We start from the raw sequence: 21,125 nt of genomic DNA on the forward strand, positions 1-21,125 counted from the left end.
TTGTAAGTCACTGCTTTGTTGTAGAAAATATTCAAACTTATATACTAAATCTTAAAATACCTACAATCTAAATGTTCTTAAATGCAAAGAAAAATATAAGTTAAAATTTATTCAACGCTATTCGGTATTTGTTATCGCTTAGATAAGGTTTTATGGCCATGCATGTTCAGCACTTAGTGCGTTCTCAGTCGCGGTTGCACATGCAATAATTTTTTGATTTTATTTTAATTACCAGCCATAACCCTTATCTACCCTAAATGCTGCACATACCACAGATAGCACATGTTTAGAAACCTAAACAACTGAGTTTTTTTGCTTTGAGTTTATTTTAAAAACTTAAAAATCTCTCTCCTACTGCTTGGCTCTGCCTGACAAGACAAGACCATATCACGCCACTTGAAGAATATACTTATCTTTGTATAAAAATGGTGAACTAAGGTTCGTCAAGACACCGAATATTTGCAATAACAAGGAACTTAGGTTCATGCAAAATACCAGTGCTTGAATTATTGAGTGGAACTTAGGCTCCAAGAGATAAAATAAGTGAATGTTGGGAACTCTAGAAAATTCCCAAATTGCCTTATAAAAAGATTCCCGGCAACCCAAAATAAAAAAGGTGGGAGTTCGTGTCACTTACATTTATTGAGATTGATAGACGGGAGAGATCAGACGAGAGGCAACGATGTTTACTGGTTGACAGTCAAGCGGCAAGAAGAAGGAGATTTCCTGTAAAGTTTTGAGGGCAATGTGCACCATGTCCAATTGACGAGAATCCCGGTTACTGTGCGATAAGACACATCGGTCAGCACGGTTATCACGGTGTGAGAGCCGATGGTTAGCATGGCATCGTGTGCTTTCTGGAATCGTTGGCCGCTGGAAGATTCGCCGATACTCTTTGTTGTGTCTTCGAGCTGGAGAACGTCGTCTTTTGTTTACTGAACTGTCGTGATGGGTGACGCCTCCGACGGAAGTTGCTCTTTCCAACAGATGTGACACATCAGCAGGAACACGACCCCTTTCCATTTGGTCCAACGTTAGCCGTTCCACGGGGTGATGGTGAAGAAGGGTGTGATGTTCTCCGCCACATTTTTTGCACGCTGTTTCGGAAGGGCACTCGTAAGATTTGTGTGATCTCGCAAGGCAATTCATGCAATATCCGTGCCGTCTCGTTTCACGACGTCTCTCGCCGATGTCCATATTTAAAAACCGTCTACAGAACCGTAAAGCGTGGAACCGTTCGCAAATTTGGCATTGGTGAATTTTTGGGTTTCTAGGAGCCCTATGGAAAAAAAATAAAAGAAAAAACAACGCATGTTAGAATTTATTATTATTGTGTTTTTAAGCACCTTGTGGTCCAGCTTGACGTGAGGATGAGAAATAGTTGTGGTGAAAGTCATGAGAAAAAGTGAGAATGCTTATGAATGAGTGGAGGTGGCATTTGAGATAAATTGCAGAGGAACTAGTCGAGTTATGTCCCGGGTAGTAATTCCGCTAGAGGTTCTAATTTCTGCTACTCTTACGTATCCATCTCGTCCTGGAAAGGTTTTTGTGATCCGCCCGAGTTTCCATTCACAAGGCGGAAGTTGATCGTCTCTAATAACAACCATCTGATCAACTTTGAGATTCTCACGAGGCGAGGGCCATTTGTATCTTCTCTGAAGCTCCTTAAGATATTCATCTTTCCATCGTCTGGCGAATTTATGTTCTAAAGAATTTAGTTTTTCCCATCTGTCATTTAACTGTAAATTGTCAGAAACAATTTCGGGCATAGCTATCAGTGGAGCTCCTCGTAGCAAATGACCTGGCGTTAAGCCATTCAATTCTAAAGGATTATCATTCATTGGGGATAATGGCCGGGAATTCAAAACGGCTTCAATTCGAGTTAGGAGAGTTGTCAATTCTTCAAACGTATATTTGGTATTTTGAGCAATCTTTTTAAAGTGGATTTTGAATGATTTAACGCCGGCTTCCCATAATCCTCCGATATGCGGTGCATTAGGTGGGATAAATTCCCATTGGAAATTTTGAAAAGCATACCTCTTTGATATGTCATCAGCGACTTCCTTATGAAATTGTTGAAATTCATATTGTAGCCTTCTCTCAGCACCAATAAAGTTCGTACCGTTGTCGGACATGACTTTGTTGGGAAGACCTCTTCGGCTTACGAACCTAGTAAATGCTGCTAAAAAGGAATCTGCAGAAAGGCTTGAGCAAAGTTCGAGATGAATGGCTCTCGTGCTGAAACATACAAATACACATACATAGCCTTTTTGATATATCGCATTTCTTAAAGTCGACGTCTTTACGGCAAATGGGCCAGCGAAATCTAGCCCCGTAAAAGTGAATGGAAACGAAAAGGAGCTCCGCTCTGGGGGAAGAGCAGCCATCATTTGTGTTTGGATCTTATTTTTATAAAGTGTACAGGTTTTGCATTTGCGAATGCATTTTTTGATTGCTGAGCGCAGTCTAGATATATAATATTCTTCACGTAGACTTCTCATTAAGAGATTATTCTCTGCATGCAGCAATAGAACATGAGTAAACTCAATTAACAGTTGAGCATAGCAAGATTGAACTGGGATAATGATAGGATGACTCTCACTATATCAGAGATCTCCCTGGGTGATTCGCCCACTAACTCGAATAATTCCATTATCATCCAAAAACGGATTTAAAGAAAAAAGGGGACTTTTCCTGGAAAGAGATTTCGAGTTTCTAAGTGCTGTATATTCGCGATTGAAGTATGTTTGTTGAGTTAATACAATCAATTTATGTTTAACATCTTTAAATTCTTCATGAGTAATGTACACTGAAATGTAAGTTTTCATTCGTCGAGACCTGCTGAGAAAACGATATACATATGCCAGCACTCTAATAGCTCTGTCCCATTTGGAAAATCTTTTCAATATTTCATCTTCCTCACATATATGAAATACCTCTACCCGTCGAACTTCAGGTGGACTTTCATACACAATTGTAGGCTTAGGCCATTCCTCCGGGGGACGTTGAAGCCAAGTTGGTCCGTTCCACCAAAGAGAACAATTTGACAATTCTTCAGGGCTACAGCCTCTTGACCCCAGATCAGCCGGATTATCAGCTGAGCGAACAAGACTCCATGGACAATTTCCTACATTTCGAAGTACCTTTGCAACACGATTTGCAACGTACGTTTTCCATGTAATAGGAGGTTTTCCCAGCCAACCGAGAGTAATGGATGAATCACACCATAAAAAGAGTTGGGATTGTTCAAAACCTAGATTCGAAAGCACATGCTTGGCTAAACGAGACAACAACACTGCTCCACAGAGCTCAAGTCGCGGAAGGCTTACTGGATCAATAGGTGCTACTTTTGTTTTCGATATCAATAAATGTGTGTACACTTTGTCACCACAGTCAACTCGTAAATATACAGCGGCGCAATAAGCCCTCTCGGATGCATCACAAAACCCATGCACTTGAGAAGTGTAGAAAGGAGAAAATTTCACCCAACGGGGAATTTTTATAAGAGATATTTGTTTCATGTTCTCCAGAAACGTTTGCCATTTCCTAAAAGTGGCAGGTCTCACAGCTTCATCCCACTGTGTACCTTCAATCCATAACTGTTGTAGCAATGTCTTTGCCTGCACAATTACTGGCGCCACCCATCCCACAGGATCGAACAGTTTTGAAACTGCAGAGAGAATTTGTCGTTTAGTTGCTGACTCCTTAGTGGGAGCCAAATCAATTTGGTATGTAAAAGTGTTACTCATAGCATTCCATTGAATTCCGAGTGTTTTTGTACCACTTGTTTCATAAAAATTTAAAAAATCGGAATCCAATATGTTATCTTTGGGAACAGTGTTCAGAATTTCTGCATAATTAGAGGTAACTTTCTTTAATGGAAACCCTGCCGACTTCAACGTCGCAAATAGTTGAGAAAGAGACTCTATTGCCGTGGAGGTGTCGTGAGCACCAGATAATATGTCATCCACGTATGTTTCATTAAGAAGAACATCAGAAGCTAGCGGAAATTTCGAACGAGAGTCGCGTGCTAGTTGAATTATTGTTCTTATAGCCAGATAAGGAGCGCAATTTACTCCGAAGGTTACAGTGTTGAGAGTATAATCCTTTATCATTGAGCCTGGGGACGGCCTGAACAATATTCGTTGATATTGAATATCGTCTTTGTGTACCAGAATCTGACGGTACATTTTCTCAATATCACCCCAAAAAACATGTTTATAGAGACGCCATCTAAGAATTATTGTTGTCAAATCCAATTGGAGAGTGGGACCAACATGCAAAACGTCATTGAGTGATCTACCAGAATCTGTACGCTTCGAGGCGTTAAACACTACTCTGACCTTAGTGCTTCGCCGTTCAGGCTTAATAACAGCATGATGTGGTAAATAGAAAGAATAAAACGAGCCATTTGAAGAGATTTCCCTAGGTGATGTGTCCGACATATGTCTCAAAGTCAAATATTCCTTAAGGACATTATTATATTCGAGAGCTATTTCGGGATTTTTCGACGTAGATTTCTCCATTCTAACATATTGACCTAAAGCCATCTGCCTGGAAGAACCAAGTGGCGAATGACTGTGAAAATCCTCCTTGAAAGGAAGTCGAACAATTCAGAATTACGATAGGTGGTTCTAGTGAAAAGATCCTCACAATATTGATCCTCTGCGGTAGAGCAAACTTCAGAGGTAAGCTCCTCTTGATCCCAAAATTGTTTAAGCTGTCGACTTAACATGTCGTTCGAGACCTCGGTAGTCTGTATAGAAAATGACGAAACCGTACAAACTGATATTGGACCACTGATCACCCACCCAAATATAGTGGACTGAGCCACCAGGGAACCACATATGCTTTTGACCCCTTCCAGCAGTAGATGAGGAATCACATTACTTCCCAAAAGTAAATCTACGTGGCCCGGAGAGAAAATGTTGGGATCGGCTAATTCTAGCCCGTTCAAATCGGCAAAATTCGTTGGTTTCGGAATAGAAAAACCTGGTAAAAGACGTGTTATTCTCGGAACCACTATAGTTTTAATGTCAATCACCTTATCATGCGACTCGGAAAATAAAGATAGAGCACACAAAGAATTAGAATTCGCAACTACTTGACCACCTAGCCCTCGGATCTCAAACTTCCTTGTTTCAGTAGGGAGCATCAACTTCTGTTGTAAACCTTTAGATATAAACGATTTTTCTGAGCCCTGATCGAGGAAAGCCCTTGCCTTAAATGTGTCACCCCGATGGCGTGGGTGGATGAAGTTGCTGGCGATGGATGAAATTGCTGGCATTAATTCCTTAGGAAATATGAGTACTACTTGTAAAAACAGAAATCAATTCTTTCGGGAGCTGATTATGATACCATAAAGAGAATAATTATTTCATGGGAAGGAGAACTTTGGCGCAATACAGCAACTTGTAACTAAATTAAATTCTGCGATTGAAACGCACTGATCCGAGAGTAAGTGAAACAATCTTCTAATATTGGAAAATTTATGAACGTTGGGCACATCAAATACGGTGTTATCGAGGATTGATTTTGATGCAAACTACCGAAATGATACATCCACTTGAGCTGACAACCTAGAAGAGGACCACAGGTCCGCCTTTGAGTCTATTTTTCAACCTCGGAAACCATCTGAAACCATGACACAAGCCTCAAGGTTGAACCAGACCCCAGGATTTAATCCAGGTTGGTTTATAGCGAGCAATGTTCAGTTAGGTAGCACACAGCTAAATCTTTCACACGTAAACACTTGAGAGTAGATTCGCCTTTTTCCTTTATCACAGAAAATTGTCCTATTCTGTATAGTGAATTGCTGTACACTAAAATTTACACGGTGTTATCTCATGAGCAGATCTCCACCTATGACTGAATTAGCGAATGGCATTACGCTACCCTCAATATAAAGTGAGGAGGACTTGTATGTTTAATCTAAAGAAAAAAGCGTATGACTCGGTTATCGACATATAAATATTATCTATAGATTATAATAAAATTTTCACTAAATCAATTCACTCAGAAGTAGTAATATATGGATTCAACTGTAGTCTGTGCGACTCGGCTATCGACCTTATCGACAATTGAGATTAGAATAAAGTTTTAATAATTCAATATTAGAATAAAATTTCAATAAATCAATTCACTCAGCAGTAGTAATTTAACTGGAGTCGGTTCGACTCGGTTATCGACCTTATCGACAATTGAGATTAGAATAAAGTTTCAATAATTCAATATTAGAATAAAATTTCAATAAATCAATTCACTCAGAAGTAGTAATATATGGATTTAACGGGAGTCTGTGCGACTCGGTTATCGACCTTCTCGATAATTGAGATTAGAATAAAATTTTAATAATTCAATATTAGAATAAAATTTCAATAAATCATTTCACTCAGTAGTAATATATGTATTTAACTGGAGTCTGTGCGATAATTGAGATTGGAATAAAATTTCAATAAATCAATTCACTCAGAAGTAGTAATATATGGATTTAACTGGAGTCTGTGCGACTCGGTTATCGACCTTCTCGATAATTGAGATTAGAATAAAATTTTAATAATTCAATATTAGAATAAAATTTCAATAAATCATTTCACTCAGTAGTAATATATGTATTTAACTGGAGTCTGTGCGACTCGGTTTACGACCTTATCGATAATTGAGATTGGAATAAAATTTCAATAAATCAATTCACTCAGAAGTAGTAATATATGGATTTAACTGGAGTCTGTGCGACTCGGTTATCGACCTTCTCGATAATTGAGATTAGAATAAAATTTTAATAATTCAATATTAGAATAAAATTTCAATAAATCATTTCACTCAGTAGTAATATATGTATTTAACTGGAGTCTGTGCAACTCGGTTATCGACCTTATCGATAATTGAGACTGGAATAAAATTTCAATAAATCAATTCACTCAGAAGTAGTAATATATGGATTTAACTGGAGTCTGTGCGACTCGGTTATCGACCTTCTCGATAATTGAGATTAGAATAAAATTTTAATAATTCAATATTAGAATAAAATTTCAATAAATCATTTCACTCAGTAGTAATATATGTATTTAACTGGAGTCTGTGCGACTCGGTTATCGACCTTATCGACAATTGAGATTAGAATAAAATTTTAATAATTCAATATTAGAATAAAATTTCAATAAATCATTTCACTCAGTAGTAATATATGCATTTAACTGGAGTCTGTGCGACTCGCGGTTTCTGGTAACGAAACCTCAATAACCGTCCCAATAAGACTGTATGGTTATTTCTTGCAATTAATGTTTGAGATTCAATATTTTACTCGGTTTCACTTAGTGTATGTTGTCGAGAGTAAGAAAAAAAAATTATCCAAAAAATGTAAGTTAGTGCTACAGTCTTCTAACGTTGTTAGTGGTATAGACGGCTGTGTGGAGCGCAACACAATTTATTGTGGGAACAACTAGGTATTTAAAATCATGTATTTCAAGTGATTATCTTATCTCCAGTTTATATTTAATCATTTAACTTCAGTATAATACAATCAAATCACAAAAAAAAGTGTGTTCCATATTTGCTCATTTACAGTGGTCTATATGTGTTTTCGTTACCGTGGTCATTTAATCAATTTCTCTATAATAAGCCAAACAGATGTAAGGTTTTAGGAGCTTCGTTTTGTTTAATTTACGATGTGAGAAAAAAATGTAGTTTACTCTTAGGAGCCTTCGATGAAATATAACCACTCAGTTGTTGTAACGAAAACACAAAAAAACTACTTTGTAAAACAATGGACGTTGACTTACAGCACTTCTGAGTATTTGTACAAACTTTGATTGCCTCGATTGTTTGATGTTGCCTCGCTTTTCGGGATTATTTCGTGTCACTGCCGTTGAATGGAAAATGTCCACGTTTGGTGTTCCTGTTGTATGTGTTCCAAAACAAAACATCCAACAAAAAAATTTGCCCAAGCGACTGACGGTGGCACCTATCGTTGGCTTTAGTTCAAATGTTTGATGTCTGCTGCAACGGTGACTGCGTTATAAGCTGATACTGTTGATGTATGTGGCATGGGTAACAAGTTGTAGACATAGGCTGTGTGATTTGTGGAGATGAAACTTGGACGTTGGTCTGTGACTGATGAACGACTGCGTCGACGTAGAGGAGTCACCACTGGCAGTGAGATTTTGCAGCGAACATAAAACGCATATGTACCTTCCATCAACCAATAAAAACAGCACTCTTTTCTGCTACGCTGCCGTATGGAATGTGTTCCTATTGTACAAATATAGGTTCGTGGTATGGCTGGTGACTTTATGTATATTGTGCTCACACCTGAAAAAAACATTTATTAGTTATTGGTAATGACTGGTTGTTTCCTTTTTGTTTTCTTTAAAACCATGCATATGCAAAAGAGTGTTACGTTTTCTTTCTGCTTTTACTATTTTATCTTGTTTTTTACCGGCTAAAACTTGAAGTTAGTAGTCTCCCTTATGTGTAATAAGGAATTTTACTCAGGGTGAACCGGTAGAAATATCTATACCCTTGGTGGAAGTACGCAACACCAACCATATGAGACATTCGTGTGTCTTTGTTTTCTAATTTTTCTTAACTGGTGGTGTTGACAAAAAGCATGACATGTAACATTTTCTGCCTCGTCGTTGACTACCACACACTTGAACTTTACCTGTTGTTCTTTACCAATGTGGAGCTCAGGAATGACAATTAAGGGACACTTGTTAGCTGCACCATGCGAGGAAGAAAAAAAAATGGTACCTCAGACACACGTCTACGGGGGTTATGTAATCTTCACTGCCGAAATGCCTCGGTTATCGTAACCACCGCGGCAACTTGATGTAGTGTTTGTTTTAAACAAATTGGCGGCGCAGGAACTTCACGTGGTTTATCGCTTACCATATACACACCCGCACAGATTAGTTTAATTATTTCGTCGGATTTTGTACTTACAGACAATACCTGGTGTTGGCCGTCGTAACTTTAATTAAATTCTTCTTTTTTTTCCTGTACTGCCAACATTGAAATACCACTACTAGTTATTTTATATAACACTTACAAATACTCATTCACAATAGGCCACCTCAAAAAAAAAAAAAAAAAACGTTGCCACTGCCAATTTTGGGGAATCATTCAACATTGTCGGGAAAATAGAACAGATAAAATAATTTGAATTATTTTAATTAATTAGAGGACTGCATCAATTATTAGATGATTTCAAGAGAGGCTCGAAGGACCATGAAGAATATACTTATCTTTGTATATAAATGGTGAACTAAGGTTCGTCAAGACACCGAATATTTGCAATAACAAGGAACTTAGGTTCATGCAAAATACCAGTGCTTGAATTATTGAGTGGAACTTAGGCTCCAAGAGATAAAATAAGTGAATGTTGGGAACTCTAGAAAATTCCCAAATTGCCTTATCAAAAGATTCCCGGCAACCCAAAATAAAAAAGGTGGGAGTTCGTGTCACTTACATTTATTGAGATTGATAGACGGGAGCGATCAGACGAGAGGCAACGATGTTTACTGGTTGACAGTCAAGCGGCAAGAAGAAGGAGATTTCCTGTTTTACATGACAGGAACCCTCTTATAAATTAAGTGCGGATAAAAAAGATAAAAGGAGTTGCCAATCGTCATTACAAATTCTTAATTCAGTGTTGTATTGTTCTTAATTCATTGCTTTACAAACTAGACGTAAATTCAATACAATTCAATACAATTCAATTCAATACAATTCAGTTCATTACAATTTAGTTCATCACAATTCAAATTCATTACAATTCAATTCAATAGCAAAATTTTAATGGAATTTCGGTTCAAGATGCAAAAGACCAAACTGCGTTCGACACCACTCGTGGAAATATTTGAAATGTTTTACTTGTTTCATTGTATCATCTCTATCACATATTCAATTTTAAAACAAAAAGCTTACTACTCCTATATTCTAAAGTATTCTCATTAAAAAAATTGATTTAATTTTTTTTTTGAGAAATTCAACAAGTTACATATATTCAAATTATAGTAAATCTTAGTGGGTGGGTGGGCCTTATACTAAATAAAATACTACTAAATTATGTATGGAACAAAATATCGGCCAAATTGGCGCCGCAACCTCGGTGGCATACCTTCATCCGATGGTCCAAATTTTCGATGACGCTGAGGCATAATGGAGGTTCTATGCCGTTAATGTGCCGAATTATCTCATCCTTTAGCTCTTATATTAAACTATTACTATTCTAAAATTGGAAAAAGTTAGTTTTTTTTACTTATTGTCTTTTCAAATATCTATTGTTACGTTTTTATATTTGGGCGTTTTTAATTACCCGTCAATTAAAATACTGTTCGTTTTAATAACGTTAATCCACAATTTATTTACTATGACTTTACACTAATTCGCTTTACAATTCGTTCACACTGATTCGTTTGACGCTTTAATTAGGGCTCACTCGTTATCAGCATGCGAGCGCTTTATATATGACGGTTTGGCAATGCGAGAATATTCTGGCAGCACCACAATATTCTGGCAACGCCAGAACATTCTTTGACAACGCTAGAAGAATCTACGACCATTAAGTTATTCATCTGGTGGCTGCCAAACACATATACATATACACAAATATATAAACTGAAAGAAGATTTTTTCTGAGGAACAAAATTTTAGACAAAATAAGTTTTTTTATGCTAAAAATTTTCTTTTGAAGTAAATAAAAATCATTAGATGAAATCATTACACCACTTGTCACAAATTCCGGTTCGATTCCTGCTTCGATCGAACACCAAAAAGTTTTTCAGCGGTGGATTATCCCACCTCAGTAATGCTGATGACATTTCTGAGGGTTTCAAAGCTTCTCTAGGTGGTTGCACTGCAATGTGGAACGTCGTTCGGACTCGGCTATGAAAAGGAGGTCCGTTTACATTGAGCTTAACATGGAATCGGGCAGTGAAACGAGAGAAGTTCACCAGTGTGGTATCACAATGGACTGAATAGTCTAAGTGAGCCTGATACACCGGGCTGCCACCTAACCTGGTTTTAATTGTATCAAATATTAAAAATGCCCCTTCAACAGATGCGTTTAAAAAAGAATGTCATTGCATACTTGCTTGTATTTAGGAGCATGGGTTGACTTCCTTTATTTTTTTCTCAAGATTCATGCCAGAATTGTTCCAAATTTTGTTGAGAATTGCTCCACTTTACAAGATCTAAGATATTTTTTTACCCCCAAAATAAATGTTACCCCTAAAAATCCCCCTAAACGTGTAAAAAACCCCTAAATTTGGGGGGAAAACCCCCAACCTGGCAACACTGGGTCTGCATCGAATAACTTTTCACTACATGTATGCAAATCGCTGTCGAATATAGTACATACACTGTCTTTCTCTCAGAGCGCAAGTAGTGAAATGAAGAGAACATTTGCTTGTCAAATACCACCAAGTACTTATCCGAAATAATATGTGTTCCGAAAAGAAGGAACCATACAAAATGTAAGTACTTGAGAAATAGTATAACATGGATTCTCTTCACTTCACGTGGTACCACAAGTATTTCTCAGTTATGTGCGAAGCAAAACTTTCCATTATTATTAATCATAAATATGTATGTATGTCACATATTTCACGTATATTATGGAGAGTAACTGTTTTTTTGTATTTCTGAAACTGCGCGTGGTACATGGAGTACTCTATGAAGTTTTGTTCTCGCAACATACTCGACGTGATCACTCTGAGTACACTTCAATAAGAGAGAAAGAAGAACATGTGTTTGTTGGTAATGAAGACATCAGAGTAGCAACAAGAAGTTACTCGTGGTTTTCGGTGTTCATCAAAATGTGTACCAATTGTCTTGCGACTCTCTCAAATAGATGTACTCATGTAGCTAGTACACGTGTACTCTACGTTTACAAATGGAATTGTGCAGACCTCTAGTTGTTATACTATGAGAGAGTAAGAACTGACATTTCGATATGAAAATAAGCAAACAAAAGAACTTAAAAGAAATTTAGGAAAGTACCAGAAAATGAATAGTTAATTTTATCGTTACAATTTGAAATTTTAAAGTAACGGAAACTAATTTAAATAAACTTAAATCTATAATTATCAAATTCGTAACACTATCATAAATATTCGAAGAAAAATTAGTTTTGGAATTTGGCTTCTAAAGGTATGCCATACATTTTTCTGTTGATTTTACCTAAAATTACTTTCAATCGTTTTTTACATTTAAAATTTTCATAGAATACAATGAAAGTATCCTTTTATATAGGAACACATAAAATTCATTTCAATGCAATTAATTTCATTTTCATAAATATCTAAAACCAAAAAAAAGCTATGGTTTTTGTTATCTTATACAACCCAAAATTATATCTAGATGCCCTAAATTATGGAAAAAATATTTTTTATATAGATATTCATTAAGTGTTTAGCCTTTCTCATCTTTTCATGGAGTTTCACCAGAAATTAAACCATATAAAAATTTCATCATACTCATCAAACTTTTCCTCTATGGTTTATTGAAATTTCTCTCTATTTCCCTTTCAAACAATTTAATAAAAAAAATTGTATTTCTTTTCTTTCTTTTTTGAAATTTCTCACATTTATAGAATGCGGAGTTAAAAATTTCCTTTTAGCTTTTGATCTTAGAAAATTCCACAAAACAACAAATGTACTAACAATCTAAGTAACCAAAAAAGAAAACAAAAAAAAAAACAAAAAAATAAATACCAACAATTTCATATCCAAAATGTAGGACTGAATGAACTGATGTTAATATTTTACTAACGAGATGAAGAGAAACAACAACAAATTAAACCAATGAAAATCATTTAAATATATACATATATAAATAAATATATATACATAAATATTAGTAAAATACAATAGAAAGAAAGCTACTTTAGAAGTAGACTATCTTTTTTGTTTTTGTTTATTTTTAAGATTAAAAAAAAAAAAACACAAACAAACAAAAAAATGTAAAGAGCTGGATAAACATAAGGAAAGTATTCCTCAGAAATTAAAAACGATTCGTGAGGAATTTTAAGTCTAAGCTGAAAATATACATATTTTTACTAGAAAACAAATTTAAAAATATTATTAAGGTGTAAGTTAAATAAATGTGTTTAAAATCAAACTTTGTAAAAGCTTTCATAAACTATAAACTAAGTATTAGTTATAAAACGAATGTAAACCTTTTTGAAAAAAAAACAATAATAAATGGAAAATAACTATGAAAAAGAAATTGGTTAAATTTGTTTTTTTTTTTGTTTTGTCTAATTACAAAATTAAATGTTACCTGTTTTAGTGATCTAAGAGATTGTTGAACTTGAATATTTCTTCTATTTCTGACCTAAGGCCATTCTTTAGTTGCAAATAAAGATTTTTTGACATGGTAAGTACAGAGGTAAAAAATATGAGCAATAGTTTCTAAAGAGAAATTTTATTGAATTTAAGAAAATATTCAATTAAAAAAATAATTTATGCAATTAAGTTTTTAATCAATACAAATCCCAAAAATACAAATTAATTGAGCTAATACAATTTTAAATTGAATGTATTAAGAATACTACTAAACTAAACAAAACTTCTCCATAGGAAATATTATACTGTCATTATTCAAGTCAAGTGAAGCAAAAATTCATTATTTGTCCCATAGATGGCGTCGTTATTTATCTGTATCCAACCTTATCAAGGTAAAATACATCACATTTTACCATGTTTTTCTTCTATTTAATTTTCTATTTTCTAGTGTCCATCTATGACACACGTTCAAACAAAAAATTAATACAACAATTACAAAACTGACAGAAAAGCTTTATTAGTGTGAAATGTCCTCATTCTAACACCATCTAGCAGAACCCGATCGGTCTTATAAAGGGTGTTTTTATGAGATCTCTACTGAGTATTGTTTAGCAAATCATCATGAATAGGTTAACTCCAGAACAACGCTTCCACATCGTGGAAATTTTTTTTCAAAAAATGTTTATAGACCACTTCGGAATTTCATGGTGCTTTTGTACTGCAAAATTCTCTTCAGTGATGAGGCGCATTTTTGGTTGAATGGATATGTCATCAAGCAAAATTGCCGTATTTGAAGCAAAGATAATTCACACGTCGTTCAAAAATTACCAATGCATCCCTATAAATGTACTTTAGAAATAAAGTTTTGCAAAAATTTTCTTTAGAAATAACATTTTGCAAACATTTAATTTAGAAATAAAATGTTGACAAAATTTTCTATAGAAATAAAATTTTGACAAAATTTTCTATAGAAATAAAATTTTGATAATTTGTTTTCTTTATTTTATTCGACCTTTTTAATTGTCTTGTCTTTTAAATTTTCTATAGAATTAAAATTTTGACAACATTTTCTATAGAAATAAACTTTTGACAAAAATTTCTATAGAAATAAAATTTTGACAAAATCTTCTATAGAAATAAAATAGAATTAAAATTGTATTGTTGTTTAATGAAATAAAATTTTGACAAAATTTTCTATAGAAATAAACTTTTGACAAAATTTTCTATAGAAATAAAATTTTGACAAAATGTTCTATAGAATTAAAATTTTGACAAAATTTTCTATAGAAATAAAATAGAATTAAAATTGTATTGTTGTTTAATGAAATAAAATTTTGACAAAATTTTCTATAGAAATGAAATTTTGACAAAAATTTTCTTTAGAAATAAAATTTTGCAAACATTTAATTTAGAAATAAAATGTTGACAAAATTTTCTATAGAATAAACTTTTGACAAAATTTTCTATAGAATAAACTTTTGACAAAATTTTCTATAGAAATAAAATTTTGACAAAATGTTCTATAGAATTAAAATTTTGACAACATTTTCTATAGAAATAAACTTTTGACAAAATTGTCTATACACACAAAAAAATTTCACGAAAATTTTTCCAATTAAAATTTTAATTGAGTTTTAAAAAATATTCAATTAAAAACTTAATTGATTCAACAAATTTTTTTAATTGAAACAATAATCAATCACAAAAATAATAGTATCAATTAATTTTTTAATTGGATCAATTAACTTTTTAATTGACCTTCAATTAATTTTTAAATTGATGCTATCATTTCTGTGATTGAAGACATTTAAATTAAAAATTAATTGGATCAATTTATTTCGTGATTGAATCAGAAATTTTTTTTTTGTGTAGAAATAAAATTTTGACAAAATTTTCTATAGAAATAAAATAGAATTAAAATTTTATTGTTGTTTAATGAAATAAAATTTTGACAACATTTTCTGTAGAAATAAAATTTTGACACAATTTGCTGTAGACATAAAATAGAATTAAAATTTTATTGTTGTTTAATGAAATAAAATTTTGACAAAATTTTCCACAGAAATAAACTTTTGACAAAATTTTCTATAGAATTAAAAATTTGACAACATTTTCTATAGAAATAAACTTTTGACAAAATTTTCTATAGAAATAAAATTTTGTCAAAATTTTATATAGAAATACAATTTTGACAAAATTTTCTATAGAAATAAAATTTTGACAAAATTTTCTATAGAATAAAATTTTGACAAAATTTTCTATAGAAATAAAATTTTGACAAAATTTTCTATAGAAATAAAATTTTGACAAAGTTTTCTATATAAATAAAAGTTTGACAAAATTTTCTATAGAAATAAAATAGAATTAAAATTTTATTGTTGTTTAATGAAATAAAATTTTGACAAAATTTTCTATAGAAATAAACTTGACAAAATTTTCTATAGAAATAAAATTTTGACAAAATGTTCTATAGAATTAAAATTTTGACAACATTTTCTATAGAAATAAACTTTTGACAAAATTTTCTATAGAAATAAAATAGAATTAATGAAATAAAATGTTGACAAAATTTTCTATAGAACTAAAATAGAATTAAAATTTTATTGTTGTTTAATGAAATAAAATGTTGACAAAATTTTCTATAGAAATAAAATAGAATTAAAATTTTATTGTTGTTTAATGAAATCAAATTTTGACAAAATTTTCTATAGAAATAAACTTGACAAAATTTTCTATAGAAATAACATTTTGACAAAATTTTCTATAGAAATAAAATTTTGACAAAATTTTCTATAGAAATAAAATTTTGACAAAATTTTCTATAGAAATAAAATAGAATTAAAATTGTATTGTTGTTTAATGAAATAAAATTTTGACAAAATTTTCTATAGAAATAAACTTTTGACAAAATTTTCTATAGAAATAAAATTTTGACAAAATGCTCTATAGAATTAAAATTTTGACAAAATTTTCTATAGAAATAAAATTTTGACAAAATTTTCTATAGAAATAAAATTTTGACAAAATTTTCTATAGAAATAAAATTTTGACAAAATTTTCTATAGAAATAAAATTTTGACAAAATTTTGTATACAAATAAAATTTTGACAAAATTTCCTATAGAAATAACATTTCGAAATTTTCTATAGAAATAAAATTTTGACAAAATTTTCTACAGAAATGAAATTTTGATAAAAATTTCCTTTAGAAATAAAATTTTGCAAAAATTTTCTTTAGAAATAAAATTTTGCAAACATTTAATTTAGAAATAAAATTTTGACAAAATGTTCTATAGAATTAAAATTTTGACAAAATTTTCTATAGAAATAAAATTTTGACAAAATTTTCTATAGAAATAAAATTTTGACAAAATTTTCTATAGAAATAAAATTTTGACAAAATTTTCTATAGAAATAAAATTTTGATAAAATTTTCTATAGAAATAAAATTTTGACAAAATTTTCTATAGAAATAAAATTTTGACAAAATTTCCTATAGAAATAAAATTTTGACAAAATTTTGTATAGAAATAAAATTTTGACAAAATTTCCTATAGAAATAACATTTCGACAAAATTTTCTATAGAATTAAAATTTTGACAACATTTTCTATAGAAATAAACTTTTGACAAAATTTTCTATAGAAATAAAATTTTGACAAAATATAGCTTATTTCGTTCGAAAGTTGGCGTAATTTCAACAGACGGACGGACATCGGTGGATTAACTCAGAATTTCACCACGACTCTGAACATATATACTTAATGGAGTCCGAGACCAAAACTTCGATTCGGATTTCCACTATCTCTCTTGGTCTATTGGTTCTTATTTTCCAAATACACCACTCCAGTATATCATATTAACTTACTTCCTTTATTTTTTTGTAAAATTGCCAACGACGGTCACAAATTTTCGTATTTTTCGTTTATAGTTAAAGAAGTTTATAAAAATGCATTTTAGTGCTCGCCAATATAGAAAATATTTATAGCTTATTCATCAAAAACATCGAGAAATAAATCGAAACTAAGTGGGGAAATAGAGTTTGGTGTCGGTTTCAAATGTCCTCCTAAGTGGACATCGGTAGCCAAAGGGTTAATACATTCGTATCTTGATTCAAGGACCATTGAAATACAATTCTAACTTCATTCAAAAAATTTACAAATTTCCATGCAAATTAATTTAATTTATTGTAATATTTTAATTTAACCATCATAAGTGAAAAATTAAGTTAGTATACGGTGTTATATTAAATTAGTATGGTTGGTTTAGGTTATCTATCTAATAATCGTCTCTCATAAAGTACCCTTCGCACTTGCTGTTACTAAAGAATGGTCTTGAAATAGGTTCAAAAATAAAAAAAGAAAATAAATGAATATATTTATTACTACAAATATAAAAAAGTTATAATTATTTGTTGTCTTCGTTTGTCGTTTATTTCAAACTGTTTTGAATAATTTAAAAAATACATACATATATGATAAATGTATACATATATAAAAATTATCAGAAAAATGCATATGGATTTTTGTTTTTATTTTTTTTTTTTAAATTTTAATAAGACAAAGATAATAGCCTTGCGAAAATTGGAAGAAATTTTTGTTTTCTTCATTTATTGTTAATTTCGAACTATTTTTAAAATAATAGTTAAAAATATATATGTATATGAAATAATCTTGAAATTTACAAGAAAAATTCATATGGTTTTTTTTTAAGAGAAAATTGAATAAGACAAAGAATATAGCCTTGTGGAAATTTGAAGAAAATCATAAAATTAGTTATAAAGATTTGTCCATGTGTCTCAATCCTTATTGAAAATTTGCATAAAAGGACCTAGAATTGGAACCAATAACAAATTAATTTCCCAAAAGAAAAACCAAACAAAGAAAAATGAAGTAAAAATTGGACCAAAAGTATTAAAAAAAAACTAAATTTAATTTACTACAAAAAACACAAATCAAACTATATAAGGGTTTAACACTAAAATAAAATACATACCAAATATAAATAATAAAAAGAAAAAAAAAAAACAAATAATAAAAAAAACAATTAAACACAAAACCCATGAATTCTCCAATTCTCAAAAAGAGGAAAATCCTATCCACCCATAATGAAATTTTTGAAAAACATCTCAAGAAATCACCTAACAAACTTATATAGATTCTATACATAGGAAAAATATTAAACATCATTGTATAAAAATTTGACGTAAAGAAACTGTTTTTGAAAAAAATAATAATAAAAATGATAAAAAAACATAAATAATAGCTTTAAACGTCAAACTTGAAAAATACTGTGTTTTATTTATAGAGGAAAATCGGCATGATATAAATTTATGATTTTCAATTATTTTTTACATGTTCAATTTCAGGGTATCTGTACGTTGCCCATGAAATGCCCACCACAACCACCTTAAAACGCGGTAAACTATTTTAGTTTCCTTCAGACATTTTAAAGGATGGTCGGGCTATAAATCTCACCTTTGTCGCCATTTTTATAGTTTTGGAAATTTTGTCTCAAATTTGCGTCAGAAATAAAAGAACATTTTAAACGGAATTCAGTTTTTCCAGTGATATTGGCAATTTTATGGAATGTAATATTTGGTATAAAAAGTTATCGTCGTCACAGTGGCATCTGTTCAGGAACAACTAATTAATGTCGAGACGATGGACTCTCGACCAGAGCAAGAGGAATAAGTGTGAATAATAAGAGTTCCAATATCGGTATAATCTTGCATCAAACGATAAGTACCAAGTTCTTATCAGAGGCTAAGTACTTGCTTTACTTTAGTTATATCCAAACTGAATAAAATGTGTGTGTTCCAAATATATTGACGGAAATTTAAAAAAAAATCAATACTTATTTTTGATTTTATACTATTGTCAATAATTTTCAAAATGTAATAATATTCAAATACACATTTTTTTCTTTTATTTTCAGGTAATTAAAAAACAAATTACGTTGATATATTTGCATTTAAAGTTATTTCATCACAACAAATCACATCTACATCATATTTCAACATCAATAAATTTGAAACGTAAAGGTATATTGGGAACATTAAGCAAAAGACTCTTAAAGACGTTCTCAGCGGTATAGTTAAACTTCATATAGAAATTTCTTATTATAGATTGGCTATAATATATGACGTCCAATACGGCTACGAGGTCCAAAACCAAAATGTAGAGGTAAATAAAAGGAATACATACTTGATTTTAAAGCAGAATCCTTGGGATTAGTGATACGTAACCAACGTTCAGGTAAATACTCTCTGAGCTCTGGAATAGTGGAAGCTACCTGGCTTTTGGACATACGTTAAGAAGTATCGTCAACGGTTCTCAGCGTCACGTAGGTCCAAACACTCTGGGCTTCGAAGTATTCGTTTCCTCCTGCTTTAATTATGTCGTTGAGCTCCTCTCTGAATTTCTGGTACATGTACAAGCAAAACCCTATATGAGGTTCATCTTAGGTCTAGGCTTGAATAAGCTGCCACGGTTCATTTAATTTGCCTTAGTATCCTTGCAGATTAACAGGTTGGCTGATAAGACCCCGGTCTAACAAAGAAAAACACATTTTTTTGTCAAAATTCGTTTTTATTATTCAACATAGTTCCCTTCCAGAGCGATACAACGATTATAACGACCTTCCAATTTTTTGATACCATTTTGGTAGTAATCCTTCGGTTTTGCCTCAAAATAGGCCTCAGTTTCAGCGATCACCTTTTCATTGCAGCCTAATTTTTCCCTGCGAGCATCCTTTTGAGGTCTGAGAACAAGAAAAAGTCGCTGGGGGCCAGATCTGGAGAATACGGTGGATGGGGAAGCAGTTCGAAGCCCAATTCATGAATTTTTGCCATCGTTCTCACTGACTTGTGGCAGTTGTCTTGGTGGAACAACACTTTTTCTTCTTCATATGGGGCCGTTTTGGCGCGATTTCGACCTTCAAACGCTCCAATAACGCCATATAATAGTCACTGTTGATGGTTTTTCCCTTCTCAATATAATCGATAAAAATTATTCCATGCGCATCCCAAAAAGCAGAGGCCATTACTTTGCCAGCGGACTTTTGAGTCTTTCCACGCTTCGGAGACGGTTCACCGGTCGCTGTCCACTCAGCCGACTGTCGATTGGACTCAGGAGTGTAGTGATGGAGCCATGTTTCATCCATTGTCACATATCGACGGAAAAATTCGGGTGTATTACGAGTTAACAGCTGCAAACACCGCTCAGAAACATGAACACGTGTTGTTTTTGGTCAAATGTGATCTCGCGCGGCACCCATTTTTCACAGAGCTTCCGCATAATCCAAATATTGATGAATGATATGACCAACACGTTCCTTTGATATCTTTAAGGCCTCTGCTATCTGGATCAACTTCATTTTACGGTCATTCAAACTCATTTTGTGAATTTTTTGATGTTTTCGTCGGTAACCACCTCTTTCGTGCGTCCACTGCGTTCACCGTCCTTCGTGCTCATTTCACCACGCTTGAATTTTGCATACCATTCAATTATTGTTGATTTCCCTGGGGCAGAGTCCGGAAACTCATTATCAAGCCAAGTTTTTGCTTCCACCGTATTTTTCCCCTTCAGAAAACAGTATTTTATCAAATTCCTTTTTTTCCATTTTTTTCACTATAACAAAAGTTGCTTCACAAAAGACGCTCTATCTCACAAACTAATTGACTTACAGACGTCAAATTTTGACACGAATCATTTGAAGGTTGGTACTATATAAAAATAATATGCATTTAATACTAGCGACGCCATGTCATACCGGGGACTTATCAGCCAACCTGTTAATTCATTTATTATCTTTTGAAATCTATAGATTAAAAAGTC

General features: G+C 32.2%; 2 protein-coding genes across 2 annotated transcripts; both read right to left on the bottom strand.

Annotated features, from left to right (window-relative positions):
* Positions 1 to 639: 639 nt before the first annotated feature.
* On the bottom strand, positions 640 to 8,310 carry LOC142234451 (uncharacterized). The gene is made up of 2 exons (XM_075305583.1): positions 8,191 to 8,310; positions 640 to 1,279 (listed from the first exon to the last, which is right to left on the bottom strand). Exon 2 carries the CDS (start codon positions 1,195 to 1,197, stop codon positions 640 to 642), a length of 558 nt encoding a protein of 185 aa, XP_075161698.1. The 5' UTR covers positions 1,198 to 1,279; positions 8,191 to 8,310.
* LOC142234459 (uncharacterized) lies at positions 1,416 to 5,287 on the bottom strand. The gene is made up of 3 exons (XM_075305594.1): positions 4,611 to 5,287; positions 2,636 to 4,554; positions 1,416 to 2,575 (listed from the first exon to the last, which is right to left on the bottom strand). The coding sequence occupies exons 1-3, from the start codon at positions 5,285 to 5,287 to the stop codon at positions 1,416 to 1,418; spliced, it is 3,756 nt and encodes a 1,251-aa protein (XP_075161709.1).
* Positions 8,311 to 21,125: the final 12,815 nt, after the last annotated feature.

Source organism: Haematobia irritans, chromosome 1, assembly GCF_050003625.1.
Source record: "Haematobia irritans isolate KBUSLIRL chromosome 1, ASM5000362v1, whole genome shotgun sequence".
Lineage (NCBI taxonomy): Eukaryota > Metazoa > Arthropoda > Insecta > Diptera > Muscidae > Haematobia > Haematobia irritans.